The following is a 22,765-nucleotide window of genomic DNA, read 5'->3' as shown; positions in this document are numbered from 1 at the left end:
ACTGCTCAGCTTGCACGGTGGGAAGTCCTTCTGGTCAACAGCCGAAGGCCCCCTAGCCTTCCAGGCCAAAGGTCAAGGGCCAGACCGGGGCACCTGCAGCTGAAACCTGCTGAACGTTTGCAGACTGCATCTCTGGAGAGTCTCAGTCACCCAGGTGGTCCCCAAGGGACCTTTTCCAGAAGGTAAGTGGGGGGGGGGCTTTGCTTTTTCCTTGAGGAAGAGGAAGAAGTTCCGCTTCTCAAGAAGCTTCGTCGGTTCTGAACTGCGGAAGCTCCTTGGGCGAGGAGGAGGAGGAGGAGGGGGCTTCTTCTTCTTCCTTCAGGAGGAAACAAAGCCCCCTTCGGCTCTTGCCAGACGGCTAATTGGCCACTTGAACCACCAACGTTGCGCTGCAACCTCCTTCGGATTGGGAAGGGGAAAAGCGGCGGTCAGAGGCCGGAAAGAGCAGCCCGCCCGCGGCCTCTGGAAAGCAAAGAAGCGCCAGCGGACCGGCGAGCGGACCGGCGGCCAGGCAGGAGGAACGGGAGGGGCGCCTAGCATTCGCGACCTGGCGGGGGCCGCAGAGGCTGCGCTCTCCAGCCGGGAGGGAAGCCGGCGGGGAAACTACGAATCCCAGCCTGCCTGGCCGTCCTGGCGCAGGGGAGCGACCCAGCAGCAGCGGGGAGAGGGGGCGTCGGGGCTGCGGGAGGGGTGGGGAGGGAGCGCGGCCAAGCGCCTCCGCCTTCTCGCCCGGGCCCGAGGCTTGCGGGGCTGCCGACGGGAGGCGGGATCCGGAGGCTGGGCCGCCGCCACCGCGCGGGCTGCTGCGGAGGGAGCTCCGGCAAGCCGAGGCAGGCCCGGGACGGTGCCTGAGGACGCCTTCGCTGTGGGCTGGAGCGTTCCGCGGGGGCTCCGGGCCGCTCGACCGCCGCTGGCTCCGGCTCCCTCCACCGGCCGCGGAGCAGCGCCGCCCGCAGCCCCCGCCGGAGCTGGGCGGCCGATGAGCAGGTGAGCCCACCGCCAGGCAACCCCCCCCCCCCACGCGCCCAGGCAGCCGCCCCTGGCCGTCCGGCCCCCCCCCCCGTTTGTCTGTCTCGGGGAAGGTGGGGGGAGCAGGTCCCACAGCCCTCCGGCAGTCTCGGGAGAGCCCCTCCGCGTGTTCGGCCACGCCGTTCTGAGCGAGCGCCGCTTCTCCGGGCCTCGCTTGGGGGTTGGCGCCGCGCAAACGTAAAGCCTCTTTCTTCTGCAACCGGGACGGGGAGGCCCTCGGCTGGGCAAAAGGCAAACGGAGGAGGAAGCCGATTCCTTTGCAGCGCCGGGAGCGACGCCTTTCCCTGGACCTTCGGAAGATTCCCGGGCAAAGAGTTGCCCCCCCCCCCCTGGGAGGATGCGCCCCCAGAGCCTGGGCCGCCCCCAGGCAGGGCTGAGAAGCGGGGCCTTGGCTTGAGTTGCTGCTAACCTCCATGGAGCCAGGCTGCAGGGAGAGGGAGGACTGCAGTGGTCCCCCAGGACCCACCAGCTGGCCCCCAACCCCTTCTGGGCGGCCGTTTTTAATAGGAGGCCGCAGGCGAGGAGGAGCTGAGCCTGCACCAGGGAGACCTGCTGGAGGTGCCGCCCAAGGACTCCAGAGATGAGAGCTGGTGGACAGGAAACTCTGGGAGAGGGTGGGGCTCTTCCCCAGCAATTACCTGTCCAGTGACCCCAAGTATGCCCAGGTCCCCTCCTCCCCCTTGGAAATCCCCTCCCGGGAGCTGGAGCTGGACAGACCATCGTTGTGGGGGGCTTTGGCAAGGTCAGCGAGGGCCTGTGCCCGGGGGGGGGGGGGGGAGAAGAGGTAGCAGTGAAGGCCACCCGCCAAGATCCAGAGGAGGAGCTTACCGGGACAGTGAACCAAGTGCGCCAGGAGGCCTGGCTCTTTCCCATGCTGTGACAACATCATTGCACCGAAGGCAGTTTGCCTGAGCCCCCCCCCCCCAGCTCTGCCGTGGGATGGCGTATGCCTGCGGAGGGACATTCAGCCAGGCTCGGGCAAGAAGCTCCCTCCTCGCATCCTGGTCAACTGGGCAGATTGCGCAGGGCATGAAGTACCTTCACCAGGGAGCCCCGGTTCCCGTCGTCCATTAAAGTCCATCAACGGTAAGCCATCTGGACGGAGGCCTCTGGTGGGGGTGAGGTTGTATTACCTATCCCCCCCCCCCTTGGTCCTCCCAAACTCTCTCCCTTCTAGGCAGGCAGCTCCACCGATTCCCAGGCCCACAGGGGTTTGAACCCCCCAGTGACTCTCCTGCAGGAGTTGTGGGGCTCCATCCCTGGAGGTTTTTAAGAAGAGATTGGACAACCATTTGTCCAGAATGGCATAAGGTCTCCTCCTTGAGCGTTGGACTAGAAGACCTCCGAGATCCCTTCCACTCTTACTCTGCCTGTGGCATTCGGTTGCTGCCAGTAGGCCAGCAAAATAGTTCCCTTCTCTCAAAGCACGGGGACTGGCACCTATTCCCGGCCAGTTAATCAGATACTCCCTATTTGCTGCCATTTCTCCCTTCTGGCTCAGAGCACCTTGTCCAGCTGCATGTCCTGCCCCCCTTCCAGTCCTCCCTCTGGGTGCCGAGAGAGGAGGACGAGAGGGAGCCGGGCCAGGCCCCTTGAAAGGCCTCCGGTGACTCTGCCAGGCCTTTGTGGGCACAGGGTTTTGCCAACCAAAGTTTCAAATGCAGCCTTGGAATAGATTGGACGCTCTCCAGTATGTATGTATGTGTGTATTATTTATTTATTTACATTTATTTATTTATACCCCACCTTCATTATTATTTTTGTTTACAAATAGCTCCAGGCAGTGGACACATTCAACGCCTCTTCCTCCTCCTGTTTTCCCCACAATAACCACCTTGTGAGGGAGGTGGGCCGAGAGGGGTCACGCAGCCGGCTTTCGTGGAGAAAGCGGCACTTGAATTCATGGCCTTGTGCTTTCCCTAACCACTAGGTCAAACAGCTCTCAGTCTTCTGGTTGCTCCGGAAACACCTCCTCCCCCTCCCCCACATCCTGCGTGTCCCTTTTGTGGAAAGTTTCTTTGCTCCTGATTAAGCCACCATGGGGGCAGAGCCAACCCAGCCCCTCCCCCCCCCTCCCCACGGCTGCTGAAAAGGCAGCAATGGTGCCCATCAGATGCCTGAGGGGCTCTCCCCCCGGTCCCCCCAGTTCTGATCTTGACTTGAGCCAACACACCCTCAAGATCACCGACTTTGGCCTGGCACACGAGTGGCATAAAACCACTCAGATGAGTGCAGCTGGCACTTATGCCTGGATGGCGCCAGAGGTCATCAAGCGTTCTGTCTTTCCCAGAGCAGCGAGGTGACCGGGGGAAGGGGAGGCAGGGGCGGAGCAGGGCAGGAGGACGCCCCCTTTTCCCCAGCAGGGCAGAACTGGGCCAGGGGGGCTCCTCTCGGGAGAAGGCTCTGCACAGCCTCTTGGCACGGAGTGGTGGAGCAGAGGTTTGGGCCACAAGGGCCAGGAGCCACTGGTGCCCGCACAGCTGGCTCTGGGCCAGGTGCCCAGGTGCTCTCTTGCCAAAGGAATGGCTGGAGCCCAGGCGGCAGCGCTCAGTGAGACGGGGGACGATCCGGTTTCCTAGCTGGGGAGAAAGGGTTCTGCCTGCCGCTGCGTCCATTTGCTCCTCCATCATCCCTGCTTTGGGGTGCTGCTGCTCTGGGAGCTGCCCACGGGCGAGGTGCCCTACCGCAAGATTGGCGCCCTTGCGGTGGCCTACAGCATGGCCCTGAGCAAGCTGATGCTGCCCATCCCCTCCACATGACCGGGACCCTCTGCCCGCCTCCTGGAAGGGCTGGAAGCTGCCCAGCAGCAGGTGCCCAACTACCCTGTGCCCCTGACCCAGGCATGCCCCTTGCCCCCAGGAGCTGAGGAACGGGGAAGAGGAGGAGCTGCTGTGGTCCGCGGAGGAGCACCGGACGCAGGAGGGGGAGCTGTGCCAGTGGAGCAGGAGCTGAGCCTCCTGCAGCTGGGCCAGGAGGAGCCCTGGAGCAAGAGGCGGAAGGGGCGCTTGCGGCTGCGAGATGGGAGTCACGGGGGCACCAGCCTTTCCAGCCAGGGTGGGAGACGGGCAGGAAGCGCCAGACGGCGGCAGCTGCTGGGTCGCTTCTCCCTCGGCCCGTCTGGGCTTGGAGCAGAGGATGGCAGTGCAGGGGCTCCCGCAGCCTCAACTGGCAGACAGGGCTGGGGGCCCCCAGGAAGCCCCGGCTTCACCCCACGCCTGCGGGCCCTTTGCCATGAGCCCCACAGCTACCCGGATCTGCTCTGGGAAGGGCCAACGCTGCAGACACCTGCCGGTCGGGTGGAGCAAAAGTTTCCGAGGGGCAGGAGGGAGAGACCCTGGGAGGGAGCCCCGCAGGGCCCCCCTTGTTATGCTGGGAGTCTGGCAAAGGTTGCCTGGCCACTTTGGGGGACGGGGGGTTCCATGGATCAAAAGGTTCCTCCAGCCGATGCCCTGAGGATCCAGTAGAGCTGGGACTCCCTGAAGCCCCGGGGGAAGGTGATGCCCGGGGTGGGGGGCGAGGGCCTCCACTCAAAAGCCCCTTCCCTGGTTTTGCAGTGAGCCCCTTGGAGAGAAACCAGTGGGGCCAAAGCAGCTGGGCCCGAGGAGGAGGAGGAGGAGGAGGAGCCGGTGTGGTCCAGGAAGGAAGGGCGGGTGTGGAGGCCGAGCACAGTCAGAGATTCGGTGGGGAGAAGAGGAATGGGGCCAGTGGCTCCCCAGATGGCACCCAGAAGTCCAGCTGGGGAGGCTGGCAGTGGGCAGTGGCAGACCGAAGCCGCCGTGACGGGGCGTTCCATGATGGAGGGATGCCTGGGATGCTCATGCCTACGCTTTCCTCCCCTGCACAGGCTGAAGCCCAAGGTTATAAACAGTGGTCATCCAGCGCCCCCAACTTGGGCAAATCCCCCAGGCTTCAGCCTCCAACAGCCCTGCAGGTTAGGCTCACCCAGGCGATCGAGGAGCTCCTAGCCCTCCCCTTTCTGCCCTCCCTCAAGCTTTCTGCCCCATGTTGGTCAGCTGAGTTTGGATTTCTAAGTGCAAAGCAGAGAGCCCCCCCTATATCAGAGGGGCTTCCCCAGGACCTACAACAGAGGAGGTACAGCCGAAGCTGGCGGGACCTTCCGGAGAGGGGAGCAGGGCATACGACCTTAGCCAGCCTTCTGTGGGAAGGCCTCCCCCTGCCAAGTGTAGCCCTGCCCTGAGGGATGGGAGGCTACTCTGAGGCAAATGGCTCCCATTGCAGAGCCACCCTCAACTCCCCAAGTTCCGGGTGCCTAGAAGGGCTCTACCTTCACCCCCACCCAGAGGAAGACTGGCTGCCTCTCCTCAATGCCTAACACCCCCCCCCCACCCACCCACCCCCGGCCGGGGCTTCAGCATCGCTGCAGGCGGCAGTCAGAATTGGGCCTTTGGCTAGGACTTGCAAGTGGGGGTGAAGGTAGCCCAAGAAAGGAGCAACGGGGAGCATCGATGGCCCTTCTCCCAGTTAGCATTGCTGTCCTCTGTGTGGCGCAAGGAAGCTGCACCCCATTTCCCCCCCCCAGCCAGCCCCCAGGGCCCCTCCCCCAGGGTTGCCAGAGAAGTCGTTCACTTAGGTAGTCAGGATCCCAAGGGATTTTGAGAGGCTGATCATCTCATGGCACAAACCAGAACCAGAGCCTGGGTTTTAGGCCAGGGAGGGGAATGGGCTGCAGATGGGAGGGGGACCAGCCAAGCAGGACAAATCTCCCCTCCCCTCCAAGGGCTACCAGAGCAATTGAACAGCCAGAGCAGAATGGGGGAGGGGGGCAACAAGACGAGCGTTTTCCTGCCAGGTGAGATGCTGAATGTGAGGAGGAAGGAAGCAGCAGGGGCACTTTCCTCCCTCCCTCCCTTCCTCCCCCCCTCTAGAAATCCCTGCTGCTGGGCGGCAGCGGAGGGGGATCCACCTGGCCAAGAGAACGCTGTGTTTACCCATTGGGGGTGTGTGTGTGTGATGACCGTAGCTCCAAAGCCCTCTGCCTGCTCCCTTCGCTCTCACCCTTCTCCTACTTCCGATAAAAAAACCCCAGGACGGGAGCCGTGAAAGGCACCAGCGCCTCTTCAGAAGCCCCTCCTTGGAGCCTGTCGAAGGTCCCCTTTACGACCGTCCCCTGCCCTCTGTGCCTTTCCCCACCCCAAGAAAGGACTCGGCGCCCCAGAGGTGTTTGGCAGGAAAAAACCTACATTCTCCCGCCCGCACTCCGGGTGGGGGTGGGGGTGGGTCGCTCTGGGTCAAGCTGTCTCTGGAGGGCCTCGCCGGGTCGGTTGAAGCGGGCGTCGCGGATTCCCCGATCTTGGACGCAGCTGAGGTTTCGATCGAGGCCCGGGCTGGAGGGCGGGGCAGCTCTGTCCTACGCGGTCACCTCCTTTTCGCGCTGGTGGCAGCGGCTGATCTTCATTTCCGTCAGCTGGATGTAGCGGAGGACGTTGGTGTCTGGGGGGGGAGGGGCCGTGAGCGGGAAAGGCGGCCGGCGTGGAAGTGCCCCCCTCCCGCTTCCCCCCGACGTGGCGCGCGGCCTCGCCCCCCTTCTTGCCCGGGCCCGTCCAGGAACCCACCTGTGGGCTGGCGGCACTTGGCCTCCTTCAGGTAGAGCAGGGCCTTGTCGCAGTCGCCCAGGTGGTAGAAGGCGATGCCCGCGCGGTACGTGGCTTTGAAATTGCCCTTCTCCTTGGCCAGCACCTTGAGGCAATATTCGCGGACTCGCTCGTAGTTCACCAGCTCCGACTGCAGGAGGCAGGCTGCGGGGAGAAAGCGGAGGGCACCGAGACACCCCACATCTCCTTCCCTGCTTTCACCGGCGGTGGGGGCGGTTTGGCAAGACTGAGCCACCCGGGGGTGGGGGGGGGCGCTGCGCTCGATCCAGCCCGGGGCCAATGGGTGCGTCAGACTGCAGCAAATTGGGGGAGGGGTCTGCTCCCTCTCGGACGGCTTCCCCTGTCTTCCAAGATTAGCTCTTTGGGGCTAAACTGGGGGCGGGGGGGTCTATGAGACAAAACCAAAGTTCTCGACGTTCATTTCAGGCTACAGATCCCGCCTGAAATGGCCCAGCTGAACGCTTCCGTTCTGCACACCGAGAATGCAGCCGGGAGGGCAGCTCGAGCCCCCGTTTCGCTCCTAGAAGGGCTCGTCGTGGCAGAACCACGTGACACGGAGGACCCAGAGGAGACCTCAGGAGCTGCCAGCCGCTGGGGAGGACCTCCGTCCCGCACCTCTAGTGTCAAGGCAAGGACGCCGGTCCGCTCCACAACCAGGACGGGCCGGGAGCCGTCGCCCGGCTCCTTGGGGCGCAGCTGTGAGGCGGGCGGGTCAAGCAAAGCGTTGTTTTGGACCAATGGGGCGGCCTCGGCCCATCACGCAAGGGGCCTCTTAAAGGTACAGGGAACGGCGTGGCTCCATTGAAAGGAACAGCTGAGGACATTAAGGGGGGGAAGCAACCGGAGAAATGCAGGTTTCATTGGCATTCAGTGACCAAATGGCAACATGAAGTGCGGTGGCACCTTTTCAAGCTTTGCAGAATTCCAGTTGGCTCCAATCAGCGCTTCCCTGGGCGTCGGCAGGCAACTGAGGCCCCTTCCACAACGCTGGGAGCCGCCTCCGACTCCGAAGGGCTCTCTCCGGCTGGGCGGGCGGGGTCGGGTCACTCTGTTCCCGGCCTGAGGCCAGGACTACGCGGCTTCCTCCTCCCTCCCCCCTCGGCGGCGGGGGCGGACTCTTACCAGTCAGGCTGTCGTAGCACTCCATCTCGGTATTGTCCGCCTGCTCCCGCTGCTCGGCGGACAGGTGCCGCCAGGCGACCAGCGAGCTGCCCTTCGCAGCAGCCGCCTCGCCGCCCCCCTCGGCGGCCGGCGGTTCCAGTCCCTTCAGCTGCAGCAGGGCTCGGTGGTACTTGCCGATGGCTTCGCGGAGCTTCTTCTGCTTGTAGCAGCGATGCCCCTCCGCCTTGAATTCCACCGCCCGCTGGAGCTTGGCCTCCAATTCCGCAGCCGCGGCGCAGCCGGCCCGGCAGGCCCCTCCGCCCGTCCCCGGCACTAAGGAGGTCCCGCCGGCCTCCGGGCAGCTCTTCTGGTACGGGCTGCGCTCCTCCATCCCCGCCTTCACTGGCCAAAATCCATGCCTCGCCTAACGCCTGCTTCCGCCGGACGGAGAGCTGGGAGAGAGGCTGGGAGTAGAGGGAGGGATGCGGACAGAGGCACGAGCGCCGCTTCAGCACCGCGGACAGCGCGCTAGTGCATTGTGGGAAACTCCTCCCGCCTCGCACCAGCAGCCTGACCCGGCACGGCTCGGGACTAAACCGGGAGAGGCGGCTCCAGGCAAGGTCCCAATGGGTGGGCGGACTAGCGCCTCTTGCCTGCCTCCGTGGCCAGTTCGATGCTGAAAAGCGTCTCCAGCGATTTCCAAGTGGACTCCTAGCTCGGCTTTCCTACAGTTTGAAGGGAGCTGCGTGGTCAGTCAGCTGGCTAGGGCTAGGCGAAAGTCGGCCTGAGAGGCGTTGTGAGGAGCCAGTCAACGGGGATGTATTAGCAACAGCTTGCAGCAACGGAGGGCTCATGGCTCCGTATGAATGTCGAAATGGCTTGTAAGCTGCTTGGAATGTCATTGGAGCGGGAGAATTCAAAGCCTGGGGTTCCCTCTGGCACAGTCAGCCGGGGGCCACAGCAGCAGCTCCCCCCCCCAGCCCCTCTGCGACCTGAGAAGCCTGGGCCCCACACTGCAGCTGTCTTCTGGGTCCTGCCAGCTCCATGGGAGGGAGAAGCGTCCCATTTTTCTGCCCTCAGAAGCAAAAGTGTTTTCAAGAGAATAAAACACTTTATTAGACATACGAAGTCTCTTTGCATACAATCTCTCTTTTTTTTTTTTAGTCATTGGGGGGAGCGGAATTGTGCAAGACTCAGGGCCGCAGAGAGGGCGTGGGATAGACAGACAAACGGACCAAGATGAAGTGAGAAAACTTTATGAGCCATGAAGGAAGAAAAGGAGAGAAGGGGTCCCACGCCCACCTGAGCCTAGAGCCACGCCTGGGACAATGCTTGGCTTTCCGCACTCCCCATTTCCACAGGCAGTGAAGGGACAGCTCAAGCGTCACCCTGGCATCCTCCTCCTTCATTGGTTGGGGTCCCCCAGGAAGCGGCTCAGGAGCTTAGAAGCCGTGACGGTAGGGCTGGTGCTGACACAAAGCTTCTGTGGCCTGGAGTATTTCAGGAAGATGGCTCGAAGGGAGGCATTGGCCCCTTGCAAAACCGCCTTGGCCATGTACGGGAAGACAGCCAACAGCTCGGCCTCGCTGTGAGGAAAGAGGAGCGGTTGGAGGGCCCTTACCGATCGAACCCATCCTTGATCGGTTACTGTTCAAATGCCCCAGTCCCTGCGGTTGCGGGGGACAGCCAGGGCCTCATCTCGCTGGGCTGCAGCTGACTTCCAGAATGTCCTGAATGGGGCACAGCTGCACAGATGTAACCAGGGGCCCCGTGGGGCATAAGACATCTGGTGCCATGAAAGAATAGGGGCAGTGGCCACACCCGCAGTTCCCATGCCCTCTGGCACATGAAGGAACATGCGGTCTCACATCCAAGAGGTTGTGCTTTAAAAAGCTGGGAAACGAGGGAGAGACCCCAAGTTATTTCCACCTCCGCTATTTCCCATTGACATCACCTGCGTTTGTTGCTCATCATACCTGTACAGGTGGAACTTTGGAAAATATTCCTGAAGCGCATCCAGGTCTTGGATTCTGGCTTCCCGCGACAGCCGGTGTGCCAGAGACAAAGCCGCAAAGGACAGCTGTGCGGGCTCAAAGCGCAGGCAGTCCACCCCCATCAGAGAGGCTTCCAGGAAATAGAGGGCCAAGAACTGCACCTGAGCAGGCAGGGGGGAAGAGGGAGAAAAGGATGCTTGCTGCCTCCCCCCCCCCCCCCGATTCCAGGACTAAATCACTGGGGAGGGGGGGGTCTCCAGTTCCGCACACGTACATCCCAGGGGCTTTGACCCAGGGACCGCTTGGGAACAGCAACTGGTGATCCTGCAGCTGGTTCTGGGCCCCGGAGGCTCACTTGGAGACCTTTACCTCCAAGGTGCAATGGTCCACTTCTGCCAGGAGGCGGAACAAGTGGATGGGATTGGCGTAGTGCAGCTCAAACCTGAGTCGGGCCAGGATTTTGCGTTCCATTTGCAGGAGGTCCTTTCGGCTGCAGGAGTTCTCCATCATGACGCACAGCTGGGCTGGCTGCAGGGAAGGAGAGAGCAGCCTTAAGCCAGAAGGGGGCAGGGCCTTCCAGAGTGGCCCAGATGCCCTCCTCTACCAGCCTCAAAGGCCAAGGACCAAGAGGGGCTGCTGGGCTAAGCCAGAGCAAGCGAGTCGCCCTCTGGAAGGGCGATGGACACGCCCGAATCCAGCTTTGGCACTCTCACCTCTGGGCAGGTGTGCTCCTCCAGTTTGCACGCCAGAAAGAGGCAGGTGGCGCTGAGGAGCTGCAGGCGAGGGATCCTGACCCGGCCTGCTCTCATGTAGCAGTTCATGAGGTGGACGGCCAGGTGAAGGGTCTCATCAGCCAGATTCAGATACTCCTGGGGGGAAAGGAGCAGAAGTAAGGGGGAATTCCCCCCCACACTTCTAGACCCAACAAATAAGGCCACCCCAAGCCCAGAACTTACATGCACTTGTACCAGCCAGTCCACCAGAAGGGCTCGCATCTCCACCGTCACCGACCGCGGCAGGTCAAAGCCCTGGAGCGCATACGACGGCTGCTTCCGCTGTGAACCAGTCAGAGCCAAGGGTTGGGCAGGGCCTGGCCCCTGGCACAGCGTGCCCATTGGGCAGACCGGGGCAAGAGAATGGAGCTGAGGGGCAGGCAGGGTTCTGCTCTTCTCCCTCCGCAGCCCTATGTTCCCCGGCCAGGGCATCTACTAGCACACACAGCAAGCGGCCATAGGTGGCCAGCAACCCCACAAAGGGTGGAGATTTAGGCTCCCTCAGCTAGGCAGAGAGGCCGTCAGAGGAACCCTGAAACCTGGGCCAAGCCAAGGGGTCAGTCTCTGTCTTCCTGTCACCAAGGCTGCTGGCAGCATCTTCCTCCATTCCAGAGGATGAAGCATCATCCGGGATGCCTTAATTGGATTCCACAGGGAATGACGCAAGCCGGCTCTCCCGCCTTCGCCTGCTTCCCCAGCAAAGGTTATTCTGGAAGCACAACGCCGTGGGCATCCAGGCCGGGTGTTGCCAAAGGTCGTGGGGTGGGGCTCCACCGCCAGTGCTCACCATCAAGTTGCTAAAGATGTCGAAGGCGTACTCCCTCTCCAGAGCCATGTCCATCCGCAGCATCGCTTGGGACAGCTCGTGCGCAAGGGCCAGCGAGGCTGGGACCACTGGGAGAGAGGGGGAAGCTGGGAGGTCAGCAGGGCTGCCTCTCGATGAGGGGATGTCAGCTCGAGGCCAAGCCTGGTGCACGTGTAGGATTACTCCCACTCCCCAAAGAGGGAGTCCCTTCGCTGCCCTTCCTCACCTCGCTCTCTTGGCAAAGGAGCTTCAGGCAGGGCTTGGGGGCAGCCCCGCTTCTCGGCCTCTTTCTCATAGCTTTCCAGGCCCTTTTTCTGGAAGAGGAGAGGAATGGGGCAGCCAGGAGGAGGGCCAGGCCGGGACCAGGTGGGCAGAGCTACCTGCCAAAGCCCAAGCGGCCCCTCCCCCTCCCCCACCCTTTGCACGTGAGCTGCTGCCCTCCACCCCAGAGCCTGGAGGGCTCGGGGTTGCCTCCTGCTGGGTCCAATGCTCTTCAAGGGCAGGACTCGGCCTTCAGCCCACCAGGGGAGCCCACCCACCGAGCTCCCCCCTTGCCAATCTAATGGATGCAACCTAACGGTTGACAAGAGCCACCCTACCCTTCCCCGGCCAGGGTTTCTGGTGCTCCTATTTCACCCAACCCCCCCCTGGCAATCTGGCAGCTTCAAGTCTGGGGGGGGGGAGGATTTGGGGATTTCCTCCTCCCAGACTGTCACAGGAGCCCAGGTGCAAAGAGGCTGGAAGATGCCTCCTAGGCAGCCCCACAGGGGGGGAGGAGGAGGAGGAGGAGGAGGCATTAAAGTTGTGCTGGCCATCTTCTCTTCCTTGGCCAGCTGGATTCTTGCCAGGGCGCCCCCTGCGGCCCCAGTCTTGGGTTGAGTTCCCCCAGGATTGATTCCTGAGAGCACCCTAATAATGTCCAGCTCTGAAGCTTCGGCCTGTCCTCCCTCCCTCCCTCCCTTCCCACAGCTCCCCTCTGGAGTGACTCACCTTCCCAGGGGCTTTTTCGGTGCTCCGCCCTTCATTGCTCTTGCTTTTCAAAGGCTCCCTTTTCTCCTCCACCTGAAACAGAGCAGCAGCAGCAGCAGCCTTGCTGAAGGAGGGGGGTGGGGTGGGGGTCATTTAAAGGAGCAGACAGCCTTCCTCCTGGGTGCAGCCTCCGCAGCCGGCAGGCTTTCCATTGGCATCTCCAGAGGGGCTGGGAGTGGGCTGGGGAGTCCTTGCTCCCAAGTGACTGAGGGGCTGCCTCTCCTCCCCCCCCCCTTTGAGGGACCCAGGTGAGCAGGGGGTTTCTTTGCAGCTCAGACAGAGGAGCTAGAGTGGAGTTACTGTTTGCAAGGGGGGGTCCAAAGAACGGCTCCTTGATTGCCAGAACTGGCAGTGGGCAGCTTTGTTGAAAACTCACGGCCACAGGCCCTCCCTTAGTGAGAGGACACCAATGACCCCCCCTCCCTCTGCTGCCTGACCCCCAACAGCCCAGGGGACTCACTTACTCGGCTTACAGTCTGCCCCACAAACGAGGCCCCTACCGAGAGAACGGCTCTTTGCAGCAGCAGCAGCGTCCAGGGCCTCCCCTCAGGGCCCGCCATGGCCTTTGCCCCAACGCCCACGAGGTGGGAGGGAGGGAGCGGAGAGCGCCAGAGGGTTCCCAGCTTGGCTAAATTAGGGCTCATTAGCAGGAGCCACCAATGAGCGGAGCAGAGGGACATTCGGACGTTCCACAGTAACGTAGAATAGACTATTGCAGGATGTGATTTCAGGTCACTTTTCAAAACCGATGGCAGAACAGGAGGGAAAGTTACACCGAGAACGCAATTCCTGGAGGCCAATTCCGAGAGGTGGGGCGGTGGGGGCCATTGCCTGCGGCTCAAAGGGTGTAGGGAGGATGGTGGGCGCCTCTTCCTTGGCAGCTGGGCGGCTATTGAGTGGCGCTGGAATAGCCCCCCCCCCATTTAAAGGAGGGGGCTTAAATTGGGAAGATTTGAAGGAAGAGGGGGGGGCTTTGCTGAAATCCCCTGGAGAAAAAGCTCTTCCTTGTGAAAGGGAGGCACGGGGCCTTCCTCGAATGACCAAGGCTACCCGGGATAGAATTTGTAGATAATCAACTGAACAGGAGCTTGGATGTTGCTTTAAAATTGTGAAGTATTTTAATAAATGCTAAAAAAAGACCCCCACATAACCAAGAAATAAAATCTTTTATTGCTTGTACCGTACAAATGTGAAGGTGGAGGAAGGCAATTCTGTGGTTTACCAAAAAGGGGGGGAAAGCCTTTCCAGTTGTTGTGCTTATCAGCCACATTTACAAAAACACTCCAGCAAACTTTATTTTACAAACGGAACTCGGGATCTCTGTCGGCCGAGGGCCAGGGGGGCTGCTGATTCCCAGCAGTGGGGCGGAAAACGCCCCACAACAGAGCGGAGCTTCACTCTAACCTAACAGGGGCAACATTAAATTAGTAAATCTGAATTAGAACTACAGCAAACGTGAAAAACTTTTCTTTCCCCAAAGACCCCAAGCGTCACAGAGATCCCCCCCCCCCAGCCCTACAAGTTCAGCAGGGCACAAGACGTCGTCCCCAGGAAGCCGAACCCCAGTTTGAGGCACCTCCTGGGTTGATCGGTTCTGGGCAGGCCCAAAAGGCTCACGGAGGCTCGGAGGCTGCCGGCACTTCGGGTCTGCTGAAAGGAAGGCCACTTGGTGGGTCTGGAGCAGCCAGGGCTCCCCCCCCCCCCTCAGGAGTGCCCAATGGGAGCCACCCTCAAGGCAAGCAGGCGGCACCAGGGGCAGCTGGCCAGGAGTCCTGGAAGCCGCATTCAATGAGGGAGCCCCCGCACCCTCCCTCCGACGTGACACGGGGCCCCTCAGGGCATCGGGGGCTGCTTGGGGCCTTCGCCCAGTGGAATTGGGCCACTGCCACTGGAGTTGAGGCACGGGAGGCCAGGCAGGGCTGCCATGGATGTTTGCAGCCAGGCTCATGCAGCGCTGACCCCCCCGTTTTGTACAAAGAAGACTCGCGGTGGAGCCCAGAGCAATGGTGGAATTGGCAGGAGTCCCTGGCACAGGCGACTCCCCCAAACCCAGGAGGCGGCACGGGAACCCAAGCTCTGCTGTGGCCGACAGGAGTCAGAGCAAAGGGGAGCTCAGGGGCGCTTGCGATCCTCCAGCCCACCAGGTGGCGTCCTCGGGTACCTGCCCAAGGGGCGACATAGGTGGGCAGGAGGGACCCCTCTGGCCTGCCAGTTACACAGCTGGAGCAGCCCCTTTCCCTGAAGGCCTCCCACTCTTTGCAGGGGGGGGGAGATGGTGGGGCTGGGGCTGCAGGAAGGTCACTCCACCTTCTGGCCATGCCTGTTAGGGGACAACAACCGCCTCTAGCAACACGGGGGAGGGGCTCTGCTTGGGGGGCTTCTGGGCCCTCTGCAGCAACTCAGCTGAGCGCTCTCTGTGCCCAGCCTGGCCTGTCCCTTCCCTAGTCAGGCCACACAGGGCTGGGGTAGCAAACCTCCCTCCCTCCCTCCCTCCCTCCCTCCCAGGGCAGGGCCCTGCAGCCATGGGGGAGGAGTCCTCTGCCCACAGGGCCAGAGACGGGAGAGGCAGGCAGGCATCTTCCACAGCTGGAAAGAGGGAAGGAAACGCTGTTGGGGCCAGGGAGCCCCCTCCCTCCCCCAGGGGAGCCCCCCCCTTTCATGGGAACCAATGGGCCGCTGGGCCCAATCACTCCAGCCAGGGCCATTGCTGGGCCATGCAAACAGCAGCTGGGGGACTGTCGTGGGGGTGGGGGGGGGGCAATGTTCTAAGTGGGGGCCAGGTCCCCGTTATTTGAAGGGCAGCTCAAAGTTCCTGTTAGCAGCAGCAGCAGCAGCAGCAGCAGCCCCCCCTGGAGGTGATGGGGAAGCCCACCAAAGGGCAGCAAGGCAACAGTTGCCAGGCCACTGACCCCAAGAGGCACCTGAGCGCTGGCCGGCCAGCCGGCCATTATCCCACAGAAACGGGGGGGGGGTGGGGGATTTGGGGGCTCTGCCCCTCTTAGCACAGCCTTGCAAGGCACAGTGCTCGGGTCCTCCGCCCTCTGGGGTCCAGGCTGCCATCCCACGCACGAGGCAGCGAACGGTGCTCCCTGCCCTTCCGCCAGCACAGCGGCCCTCAGCCGCCAACCACACAGGCCAAAGCACCTTCCGTGTGAAACTCAGCGGTGGCCCAGAGCAAGGAGGGAGGATGCGGCACTGGGAGGGAGGGGGGCAGGGAGACAGGGGCTGAAGTGAGCCAGCTGGTCCTGGCTGCAGGGGCCGACGGGGCCGGCTCTTCCGCCGGGCTCCAGACGTGGGCAGGTGGCATCAGCCCCGGTCCTGGCTCTCTCCAGCAGGCGCTGCAGCCCTACTCCCGAATGCTGGCGGAGTAGGAGAACTGAGGGAAGTGGGTCCGCTGGTCGGCATCCAGGGGGTCCACGCAGTCATCTGTGGAGAAGAGCAGCCCGCCCGGGGGCTTCCAGTGAAGCCAGAAGCAAAGAACTAGATGACGCCCCCCCCCCCCCCCCCCGGCCTGCCAGTGCAAAGCCCCCTACTCACATCGGTCTGGTGGCGTAATGGTGATGGACTGGGCGGTGAACTCGTCATCGAAGTACCGTGTGTCTATTTCGGACGTCACCTGGGGCTTGAAAGGGGGCAGGAGCTGGCGGGAGAGAGCCTGCTTAGTTCGCCTCGTGGGGGGGGGGGGGGTCGTGCTGCAACTCCCCCTCCCCACCCAGGAGAGCCCCAGAGGGGAGAAGCACCGCAGGGCCTACCTTCTTGTGAACCACGTCTTGCCAGTTAACGGCAGCAAAGAACCGATGCTCCATGACCTCCTTGGCGTCGGTGGGGCCGCCCCCCAGCCTGGCAAGAAAAGGCCTGGTTAACTGCCTTCTGTGTGCGTGAGTGCGCCCACAGGTTCAGTCGGAGGGCAAATCCCGACTGAGGGAGAGCCGAGCCCTTTGGGGAAGGAATTCCTCAGGGTCAGGGTGGCAGCTCTCCCCCTCCCCGCCCACAGCTGCCCCCCAGCGCTTCCTCACAGCATACTCTGCCCAGAGGAGGAGGGCGCTCAAGTCATACGTGCAAACTACTATGCGCTAAGCGTTCGTTTCATGCTGTATTCATGCCAACCACGGCTTGGCCTTTGACTCTGTTCGAGGGACCCCCTGCCCCCCCCCCAAGATCCCACTCACGGCCCCCCCTGCTCTCCGGCACCTCCAGCCCTCCAGCCCTAGGAGCCCTGGCTCTGGCAGGTCGGCCCCTCTGCTTCCCAAGCGGAGGCCTCGGGGGGGGGGGGGGGGCAGCCGGGACCCCCCACCTTTGCTTGGGGTCCTTCTTGAGCAGCCCGGCCAGCAGGGCCTTGGCTTCGGGGCTGAGGGTGCGTGGGAAGCGGATCTCCTCCAGGAGGATCAGCTCAAAGAGGCGCTCGTGGTCCTGGCTGTAGAAGGGCAGCCGGCCACACATCATCTCGTACATGACCACGCCCAGCCCCCACCAGTCCACGGCCCGCCCGTAATCGTTGTCCTCCAGCACCTGTGGGGCAAAGGGCAGGAGACGGGTGAGACACGCAGCGCTTGGCAGGGGGGGGGCTGAAGGCCATCCCACATGCCGGCCTTGGCCCCGGAGGAGGAGGTCCCGGACCCCCTGTGACTGGGCCAGGCTGAACCGCCCTTCCCGCCCTACCTCTGGGGCCAGGTACTCCGGTGTCCCACAGAAGGTCTTCATGGTGGCCCCATCGGAGATGCCTTCCTTGCACAGTCCAAAGTCCGTGATCTTGATGTGTCCGTCTTTATCCAACATGAGGTTCTCCAGCTAAAAGGCACAAAGGCGGTTGGGCCCCAGCCGAGGGGAGCCCCTCCCCCCCACGCCCCGCACAGCTGACCCGGGGCCACCCCTTTGGACCCTCATCTCCACCTTGATGTCCCGGTAGACAACGTCCCGCGAGTGGAGATACTCCAGGGCAGAAACAATCTCAGCCCCGTAGAAGCGGGCGCGCTCTTCCGTGAAGACGCGTTCTCGGGAGAGGTGGAAGAAGAGCTGGAAGGGAAGCAGCTGGGTCAGGGGGAAGCGGCCAGACAGGGAGGCCTAAAGGCCACTCCTGCTTCCAGAGAGAGAGTTGCAGCAACTCCCAGGAAGGGGCTCCGGGCGGACACCCACCTCTCCCCCGTTGGCGTACTCCATGACGAAGCAGAGGCGGTCGTTGGTCTGGAACGCGTATTTCAGGGCCTAGAAAGGGGGGCAGAGATTTCCCTCAGAGACGGATGGCATCTCCAGAGAAGCCGCTCCCTCCCTGCCCACCAGGGCCCTGCGCTCTGACTAAAATCAACCCCAGGCTTGGCACACAACCCTCCTCCTCCTCCTCTTCTTCCGCCTTGTGCCTTCTGATGCCACCTGATGGGAAGGGGGCGGGGGAGACGAGGAGGGTGCCTCAGAGGCTCCTTCACCTGGCGCCTCGGTGTGGAACTGAGCCGGCCTCCACTGGGCCCTTGGGGCAGGACCCCCGGGCGCCCCCTCGACTCAGCCCAGAAGCACTTCCGACTAGCAGGGAAGGATTCCAAAGCCCCCCTGGACGTACCGTGAGAAAGGGGTGCCTGGTGTTCTGCAGCACTCGGCTCTCTGTGACGGTGTGGGCCACTTCATCCTTGGAAGAGAGAAGAGCCTCCTCACCCAGTGCGCCTGGCAAACACCTGCCCTTCACCCCCAAGCGCCCCCAGACGGCCTCCCCTTGGCTCCGGGGAAACAGGAGGAGCGGCAGCCCTTCCCAGGGCCACGTGGCTGAAACAGGCAGCGCCCCTGGGCCACCAGGCTAACTTCCCTGTGTGCGCTTGGGGGGCTGGGGGTCCTCTGGTCTGATCCATTCTCCCCTTGGGTGGCTTGAGAGGAAGGGGCCTTCCCAGAATCCAATTCTCTGAGAGCTCCTTTCTCTCTCCCTCTCGCTAGGCTCAGAAAGCCCCCCCACTCCAAAGTGCCTCCCCACCCCCAGATTTTCTGAGGAGGGACCCCCGGGGGGGGGGTTGTCCTCTGAAGGAGAGGCGGGGGGATTCCGCCCTAGGAGAATCCTGCAGGTCTTGAGATGGATCAGTTCAGAGCAGGACCTCCCTAAAGGCCTTCCCCTGGCCGCTAAGCCTTGGACGGGCCCCCCCCCTCGGCCCTGTTCTTGGGCAGCAGCCCTCTGGCTGGTCCCCCAAGGCAGTCTGCTGCTGGCCAAGCCCCCCCCCCCACCGAGGGGCCGGAGCGTCCGCCCACCTTGGCAATGATGACCTTTTTGCGCAGAATCTTCATGGCGTAGTAGCGCCCCGTGGCCTTTTCGCGTACGAGGATGACCTTCCCAAAAGTGCCCTTGCCCAGGAGTTTCAGGTAGTCGAAGTCACTCATGGTCTGGCAACAGAAGGCACCGGGGGGTGGGGGGTGGGGGGTGGGGGGGGAGAGTGAGTGCTCCTGGCCTGAGCAGAGCCGTTCAGGGAGAGCCCTGGAACCCCCCAATTTGACCCCCCCAAGTAGACACGGTCAGCGGCCGCCTCCTTCCCGCAGACCCGCCTTGCTTACCGCCTTAGCTCTGGCCTTGGTCACTGCCACCTCCATTTCCTCGGCCCCCGGACTGTCGCTGGGGGAGCCACACTTGTACTCCATCCTGTCCTCCTCTTCCGCCTCCTGGTTCTTTAAGCTGTTGGCCACCGTCTGGATGGCCTCGATCCACTCTTCCCTGGGAAGACGCAAAGCAGTGCTCAGGGGGCCTTCAGAAGCTGCCAAGGCAGGCAGGAGGCTCCGCTGCTGGGCAAGGGAGACGCCGCCGTCAGGGAAGCTGGGCATTTCTGGTGCCAAAGACGAGCGGGGTGCAAGAGTCCGAGGTGGAACGACGTAGCAGGGTGGGAGGAGAAGACCCCAAGCAGACCACCCACCACTCCCATCCGGCATCTGAAACGCAGCTGCCCATGGCGGTCGAAAGGAGGCCTGTCCACTCACCTTTCCTCTGGGGAGTCCACGTGGAACGTCCGCTCGATCACCGTCGTCCACTGCAGGCAGCGGATGACGAAGGTGTTGGGGCGGGGTCGCTCGGCTTTCATCAGCTGGCATTCTGGGGGGGTGGGGGGGAGGAGGAGGAAAAGGCCCCCAGGTTGGAGTCTCCCCAGGGAGCCTTCCCAGAGGCCCTTCCGAGGGGGCTCCGGACTGGCCCAGTTCAGCCAGGGCGGCTTCCCCAGTGCAGAGGGGCAGAGGGCGGTGCCAGGGTACCCGCCGCTCACACACCCAGGTCCCATGGCCAGGTGGGGGAAGGTCCTCTGCTAGCGTCCCTGGGGAGCAGCCCACCCGCCTTCTGCCAGGGGCCCTGGGCGACGCACCTGCCACGGAGAAGTTGTTCAAAGGGGGGGCGCTGTGGTCCGCCGCTTCGGGCTTCTCCTTGTAGCCGATGAAGGAGCCGTCGCTCTTGAGGAGGAAGTACCGGGGCCTCCAGGTTTTGATGTATTCCCCTGGAAAGGCCTCCGAGGGTTACCCAGGGCGACCCCATCCACCTTCCGCCCAACCCCCCTAAAAGGCCCCACCTGTGCAAAGGTTGGGAGAGGAAGAGGCCCCCTGAGGTCACCTAGCCAGAGCACCCGAGGGGTCTCTCCCATCGGCTGGAGAAAGAGCTGCTGGGGGAGGGGAGCCTCCTGGATTCTGCTCAGGGCAGCTCAGGCCAGAGCTTTTTTTTTGGGGGGGGGGCTGTTCTCCTCTCCAACCCCCCCCCCCGGTGGGAAAAGCAGGCTGAGGGTTGCCACAGCTGCCACCCCTCCAGGCCATGGCAGGACGGAAATAGCCCCCAGCTGCGGCCTATATTTGCCTGCCAGAAACCAGGACTGGGCGAGGAGCGACGGCTTGTGCCAAGACGCCTCCGCTGGGTTCCTTTGAGTCCTGGACTGTTGGGTCCAGCCCCGTAGAGGCCATAGAGCCACCACTGTGGCAAAGGACGCAACCGCTGGGCCTTCCCTGGGCAGGAGGAAACGCAGCCCAGCGGCCAAGGGCCCCTCTGGGAAGGCTACCCAGGGCCTCCTCCGCTAGCTGCAGCCAAAGGAGCCCCCCGACTCTCCGGAGCAGCCCAAGGGAGAGGCCTCCGTTGGGGGAGAAGCCCCACTGGCAGCTCAGGGCCTCCGACGGGGCAGGCGGGACACCACTCACCTCGCTTGTGCAGCCATCCCTCCTTGATCACTGACACCTCGCTCATGTTGCTGCCGCCTCAGGGCACGGAGAGGGGCTGCTGCCTGCCAGGGGGGCCCACAGGCGACCTGGCGACCTGCAGGGGAGAAGGGAACAGCTGCCACTCTTAGATCTTGGGTGGGCACCCTGAAGCCCCGCTGCCGCCCACTCAGCACCGCAAACTCGACTTCCGAACCCTGTGAAATTCTCTACGGAGCCACCATCGACACCAGCCTGGCTCCCCCCAATCCTTCGCCTGCACTGGCCGGTGGCTAAGAAGACCCACGACCGACAGAAGGCCACAGGGGATGCCCCACACGAGAGACTGTGCATGAGGAGCACCCTGGGGGAGGTGCTGGGGGAGAGGTGCTGTAAAGCATCTCTGGAGTGCTGCGTGGACGTCTACGTGCTCCTGCGCTTATCCTCTGAGCAGCCACTTTCTGCCCTCTGCCTCCTCTGCCCTTCCCTGATGGCTACTGGGGGTGGGAAGGGAAAGCTTATCTCCTCCTTGGCCCAGCTGGAAGACTCTCCAGAAGGACTGTTGTCGCTATAGAGGCCAAGAGGAGCAGGGACCTATGGGGTGTGTGTGTGTGTGTGTGTGTGTGTGCGTTGCAACACGGCTTTGGAGTCCATTATGGAAGACTGGAAAGGAATGGAGCAGCCCTGGTCCTTTGGCCCCAGCCTCCCCTCCCACTGGCTCTGCTTCTGCTGGCAGCCAGAAAAAGAGCAGAGAGCAAAGCTGGCCTCCCTGGCCGAAGAAGAAGAAGCCGCCGCCGCGTTTCCCTTTCCCCTCAAAGCACGCAGGGAAGGTGGAGCCGTTGGCTGGAATCTGCCCAGGAAGCAAAGGGCCTTTCAAAGGGCAGAGGGCAGGGACCGGACCGGCATGGCGGCTCAGCATTACAACAAGCGCTAGGCTTTCAGGCGGCACCTCTAGTTGCAAGTGACCTGGGGAAGCTGAAAGGACTCTGACCGCGGAGGGCAGGAGGGATACAGGACATGGGGGGGGGGGAGCCTTCCCCCTCCCTAGGAAGGAACTGCTAGGGAATGAAATGCACCCTCCTGAGTGTAACTCAGGGCCCCAAGAAGCCCAGACGCCTTGGAAGTGGCCGTGGCCCCAAAGGCAGCCAGGGCAGCACCTTAAACATCCCCGCTCCAAGGCCACCTTCTGCTGCCCACAGACGGAAGGGCTTGGAGTCAACGCAGCAGTCTTGCACCGGGGGGGGGCTCTCCTGGAAGCGCCCCCCCCTCTCCCAGCAGGAGATCATCAGAGAGGCTGAGCGCGGGGAGCGCAGGGCGGGGCGGCTGCCGTCTGGCCCTCCGGTTGACACTTAGGCGGCCAGGGATCCCTGGGAGGGAGCAGCACCGCCTCGCCCTCCGGCCAGGGAGAAGGGCGGATGCAGAGACCTCTGCGGGTGCACAAAAGGGAGGCTGGGGAAAGGGCTCCTCTGCTCCCTCTGCTCGGAACCAGCGCAGGCCCTGGGCGGGCAGGGCATCTCTCGGCCGGAGGGCTCTGCTCGAGGGTCTCCCCCGACGCCCAAAGCGGCCGGGCCTGGATCCCACCCTGATTGGACCCAGCGGGCAGCCTCCGTGGCCCTCCCAGTGGGGGAGCGCCAGGCTTCCCCCCTCCAGCCCCCCACCTGCCCCGGATCCCCCCCCCCGGTTGGTGCAGCCCGAGAGCCCCAAGTCTCCCGGGAGCCTCCCGGCGCCAGCTCCGTCCCCGCCAACCCCCGCTCTGCCGGCCTCCCTCCCGGGCAGCGCTGGGGACGAGCGGGAGGGCTCGGGGGCCGCCGCCGCGGGAAGGCCGGGCGGGCGGCTCCATCAGCGGGAGGCCTGCGGAGCGCCTCCCGGGCCTCGACGGAGCCTTCGCCCTCCTGCGATGGCCGCCCCGCGCGGCGGATGGTGCGGCCGCCCTCCCTCCCAGGATGCCCCGCGCGCGGCGCTCTCGGCCAGCGGTGGGGCCCGCGGGCGTCGCCCCCGCCCCCCCTTACCTGCCGCCGCTACCGGCGTCGCCGCGGGGCCATCCTCGGGGCTGCCGTCGCGTCAGGTCCGACGGCGCCCGCGCCCGGAAACCCCGCCTCCTCCCGGCCCGCACGCAGGAAGGGCGGCCGGGACGCGAGCAGGAACGACAACAACCCCGCCGCCAGCCAGCTTTCGCCGCTCTGCGCAGGCGCGCTCCCCGGGCCAGGCGGCTGCGCAAACGACCCGTCCCCTCGCACATGCGCAGAGGCGGCCCGAGATCCTCCCTCCCTCCCTCCCTCCCCGAAACCGCCGCTCGGG

The 22,765-nt window shown here is 63.5% G+C and overlaps 4 protein-coding genes across 6 annotated transcripts; 1 reads left to right on the top strand and 3 right to left on the bottom strand.

Moving 5' to 3' along the window:
• The first annotated feature begins 979 nt into the window (after positions 1–979).
• On the top strand, positions 980–3,332 carry MAP3K10 (mitogen-activated protein kinase kinase kinase 10). The gene is given in 8 exon segments (XM_032227636.1): positions 980–987; positions 1,453–1,532; positions 1,535–1,627; positions 1,630–1,743; positions 1,746–1,905; positions 1,907–2,041; positions 2,043–2,141; positions 3,176–3,332. Coding segments are annotated over 8 exon segments (846 nt in total).
• A 3,065-nt stretch (positions 3,333–6,397) lies between these two features.
• On the bottom strand, positions 6,398–8,133 carry TTC9B (tetratricopeptide repeat domain 9B). The gene is made up of 3 exons (XM_032227635.1): positions 7,764–8,133; positions 6,603–6,785; positions 6,398–6,480 (listed from the first exon to the last, which is right to left on the bottom strand). The coding sequence occupies exons 1-3, from the start codon at positions 8,131–8,133 to the stop codon at positions 6,398–6,400; spliced, it is 636 nt and encodes a 211-aa protein (XP_032083526.1).
• Positions 8,134–8,925: 792 nt separating this feature from the next.
• On the bottom strand, positions 8,926–12,129 carry CCNP (cyclin P). The gene is made up of 8 exons (XM_032227634.1): positions 12,031–12,129; positions 11,541–11,694; positions 11,297–11,403; positions 10,693–10,791; positions 10,450–10,605; positions 10,100–10,264; positions 9,719–9,891; positions 8,926–9,328 (listed from the first exon to the last, which is right to left on the bottom strand). The coding sequence occupies exons 1-8, from the start codon at positions 12,127–12,129 to the stop codon at positions 9,148–9,150; spliced, it is 1,134 nt and encodes a 377-aa protein (XP_032083525.1). The 3' UTR covers positions 8,926–9,147.
• Positions 12,130–13,490: 1,361 nt separating this feature from the next.
• On the bottom strand, positions 13,491–22,668 carry AKT2 (AKT serine/threonine kinase 2). Of its 3 annotated transcripts, none has more exons than XM_032228243.1 (14): positions 22,477–22,668; positions 20,471–20,606; positions 19,657–19,785; positions 19,283–19,394; positions 18,866–19,090; positions 18,566–18,697; positions 17,895–17,960; positions 17,477–17,545; positions 17,234–17,356; positions 17,003–17,131; positions 16,638–16,852; positions 16,096–16,183; positions 15,881–15,983; positions 13,491–15,769 (listed from the first exon to the last, which is right to left on the bottom strand). In XM_032228243.1, the coding sequence occupies exons 2-14, from the start codon at positions 20,485–20,487 to the stop codon at positions 15,690–15,692; spliced, it is 1,488 nt and encodes a 495-aa protein (XP_032084134.1). In that variant the 5' UTR covers positions 20,488–20,606; positions 22,477–22,668; the 3' UTR covers positions 13,491–15,689. The 3 variants fall into 3 exon arrangements, with proteins under 3 accessions (XP_032084134.1, XP_032084136.1, XP_032084135.1); XM_032228245.1 differs by having other exon boundaries at positions 18,866–19,022; positions 20,471–20,585; XM_032228244.1 differs by lacking the exon at positions 22,477–22,668 and having other exon boundaries at positions 18,866–19,087; positions 20,471–22,100.
• Between the last annotated feature and the right edge of the window lie 97 nt (positions 22,669–22,765).

The sequence above is a fragment of the Thamnophis elegans genome, chromosome 12 (assembly GCF_009769535.1).
Source record: "Thamnophis elegans isolate rThaEle1 chromosome 12, rThaEle1.pri, whole genome shotgun sequence".
NCBI lineage: Eukaryota > Metazoa > Chordata > Lepidosauria > Squamata > Colubridae > Thamnophis > Thamnophis elegans.
The sequence above is the reverse complement of the archived record's forward strand: the minus strand, read 5'-3'. Positions and strand labels throughout refer to the sequence as shown.

Coding starts and splice junctions, on each gene's coding strand:
- TTC9B (XM_032227635.1), bottom strand. CDS start 8,133: ATGGAGGAGCGCAGCCCGTACCAGAAGAGCTGCCCGGAGGCCGGCGGG. Junction 6,786..7,763: donor GTGCTACGACAGCCTGACTG/GTAAGAGTCCGC, acceptor TTCTCCCCGCAG/CCTGCCTCCTGCAGTCGGAG. Junction 6,481..6,602: donor CAAGTGCCGCCAGCCCACAG/GTGGGTTCCTGG, acceptor CTCCCCCCCCAG/ACACCAACGTCCTCCGCTAC.
- CCNP (XM_032227634.1), bottom strand. CDS start 12,129: ATGGCCAGCACAACTTTAATGCCTCCTCCTCCTCCTCCTCCTCCCCCC. Junction 10,792..11,296: donor ACATCTTTAGCAACTTGATG/GTGAGCACTGGC, acceptor ACTGGTTCACAG/CGGAAGCAGCCGTCGTATGC. Junction 10,265..10,449: donor AGGAGCACACCTGCCCAGAG/GTGAGAGTGCCA, acceptor CCTTCCCTGCAG/CCAGCCCAGCTGTGCGTCAT.
- AKT2 (XM_032228243.1), bottom strand. Junction 16,184..16,637: donor AAGAAGGACCCCAAGCAAAG/GTGGGGGGTCCC, acceptor TTTTCTTGCCAG/GCTGGGGGGCGGCCCCACCG. Junction 15,984..16,095: donor AAGACGTGGTTCACAAGAAG/GTAGGCCCTGCG, acceptor CTCTCCCGCCAG/CTCCTGCCCCCTTTCAAGCC.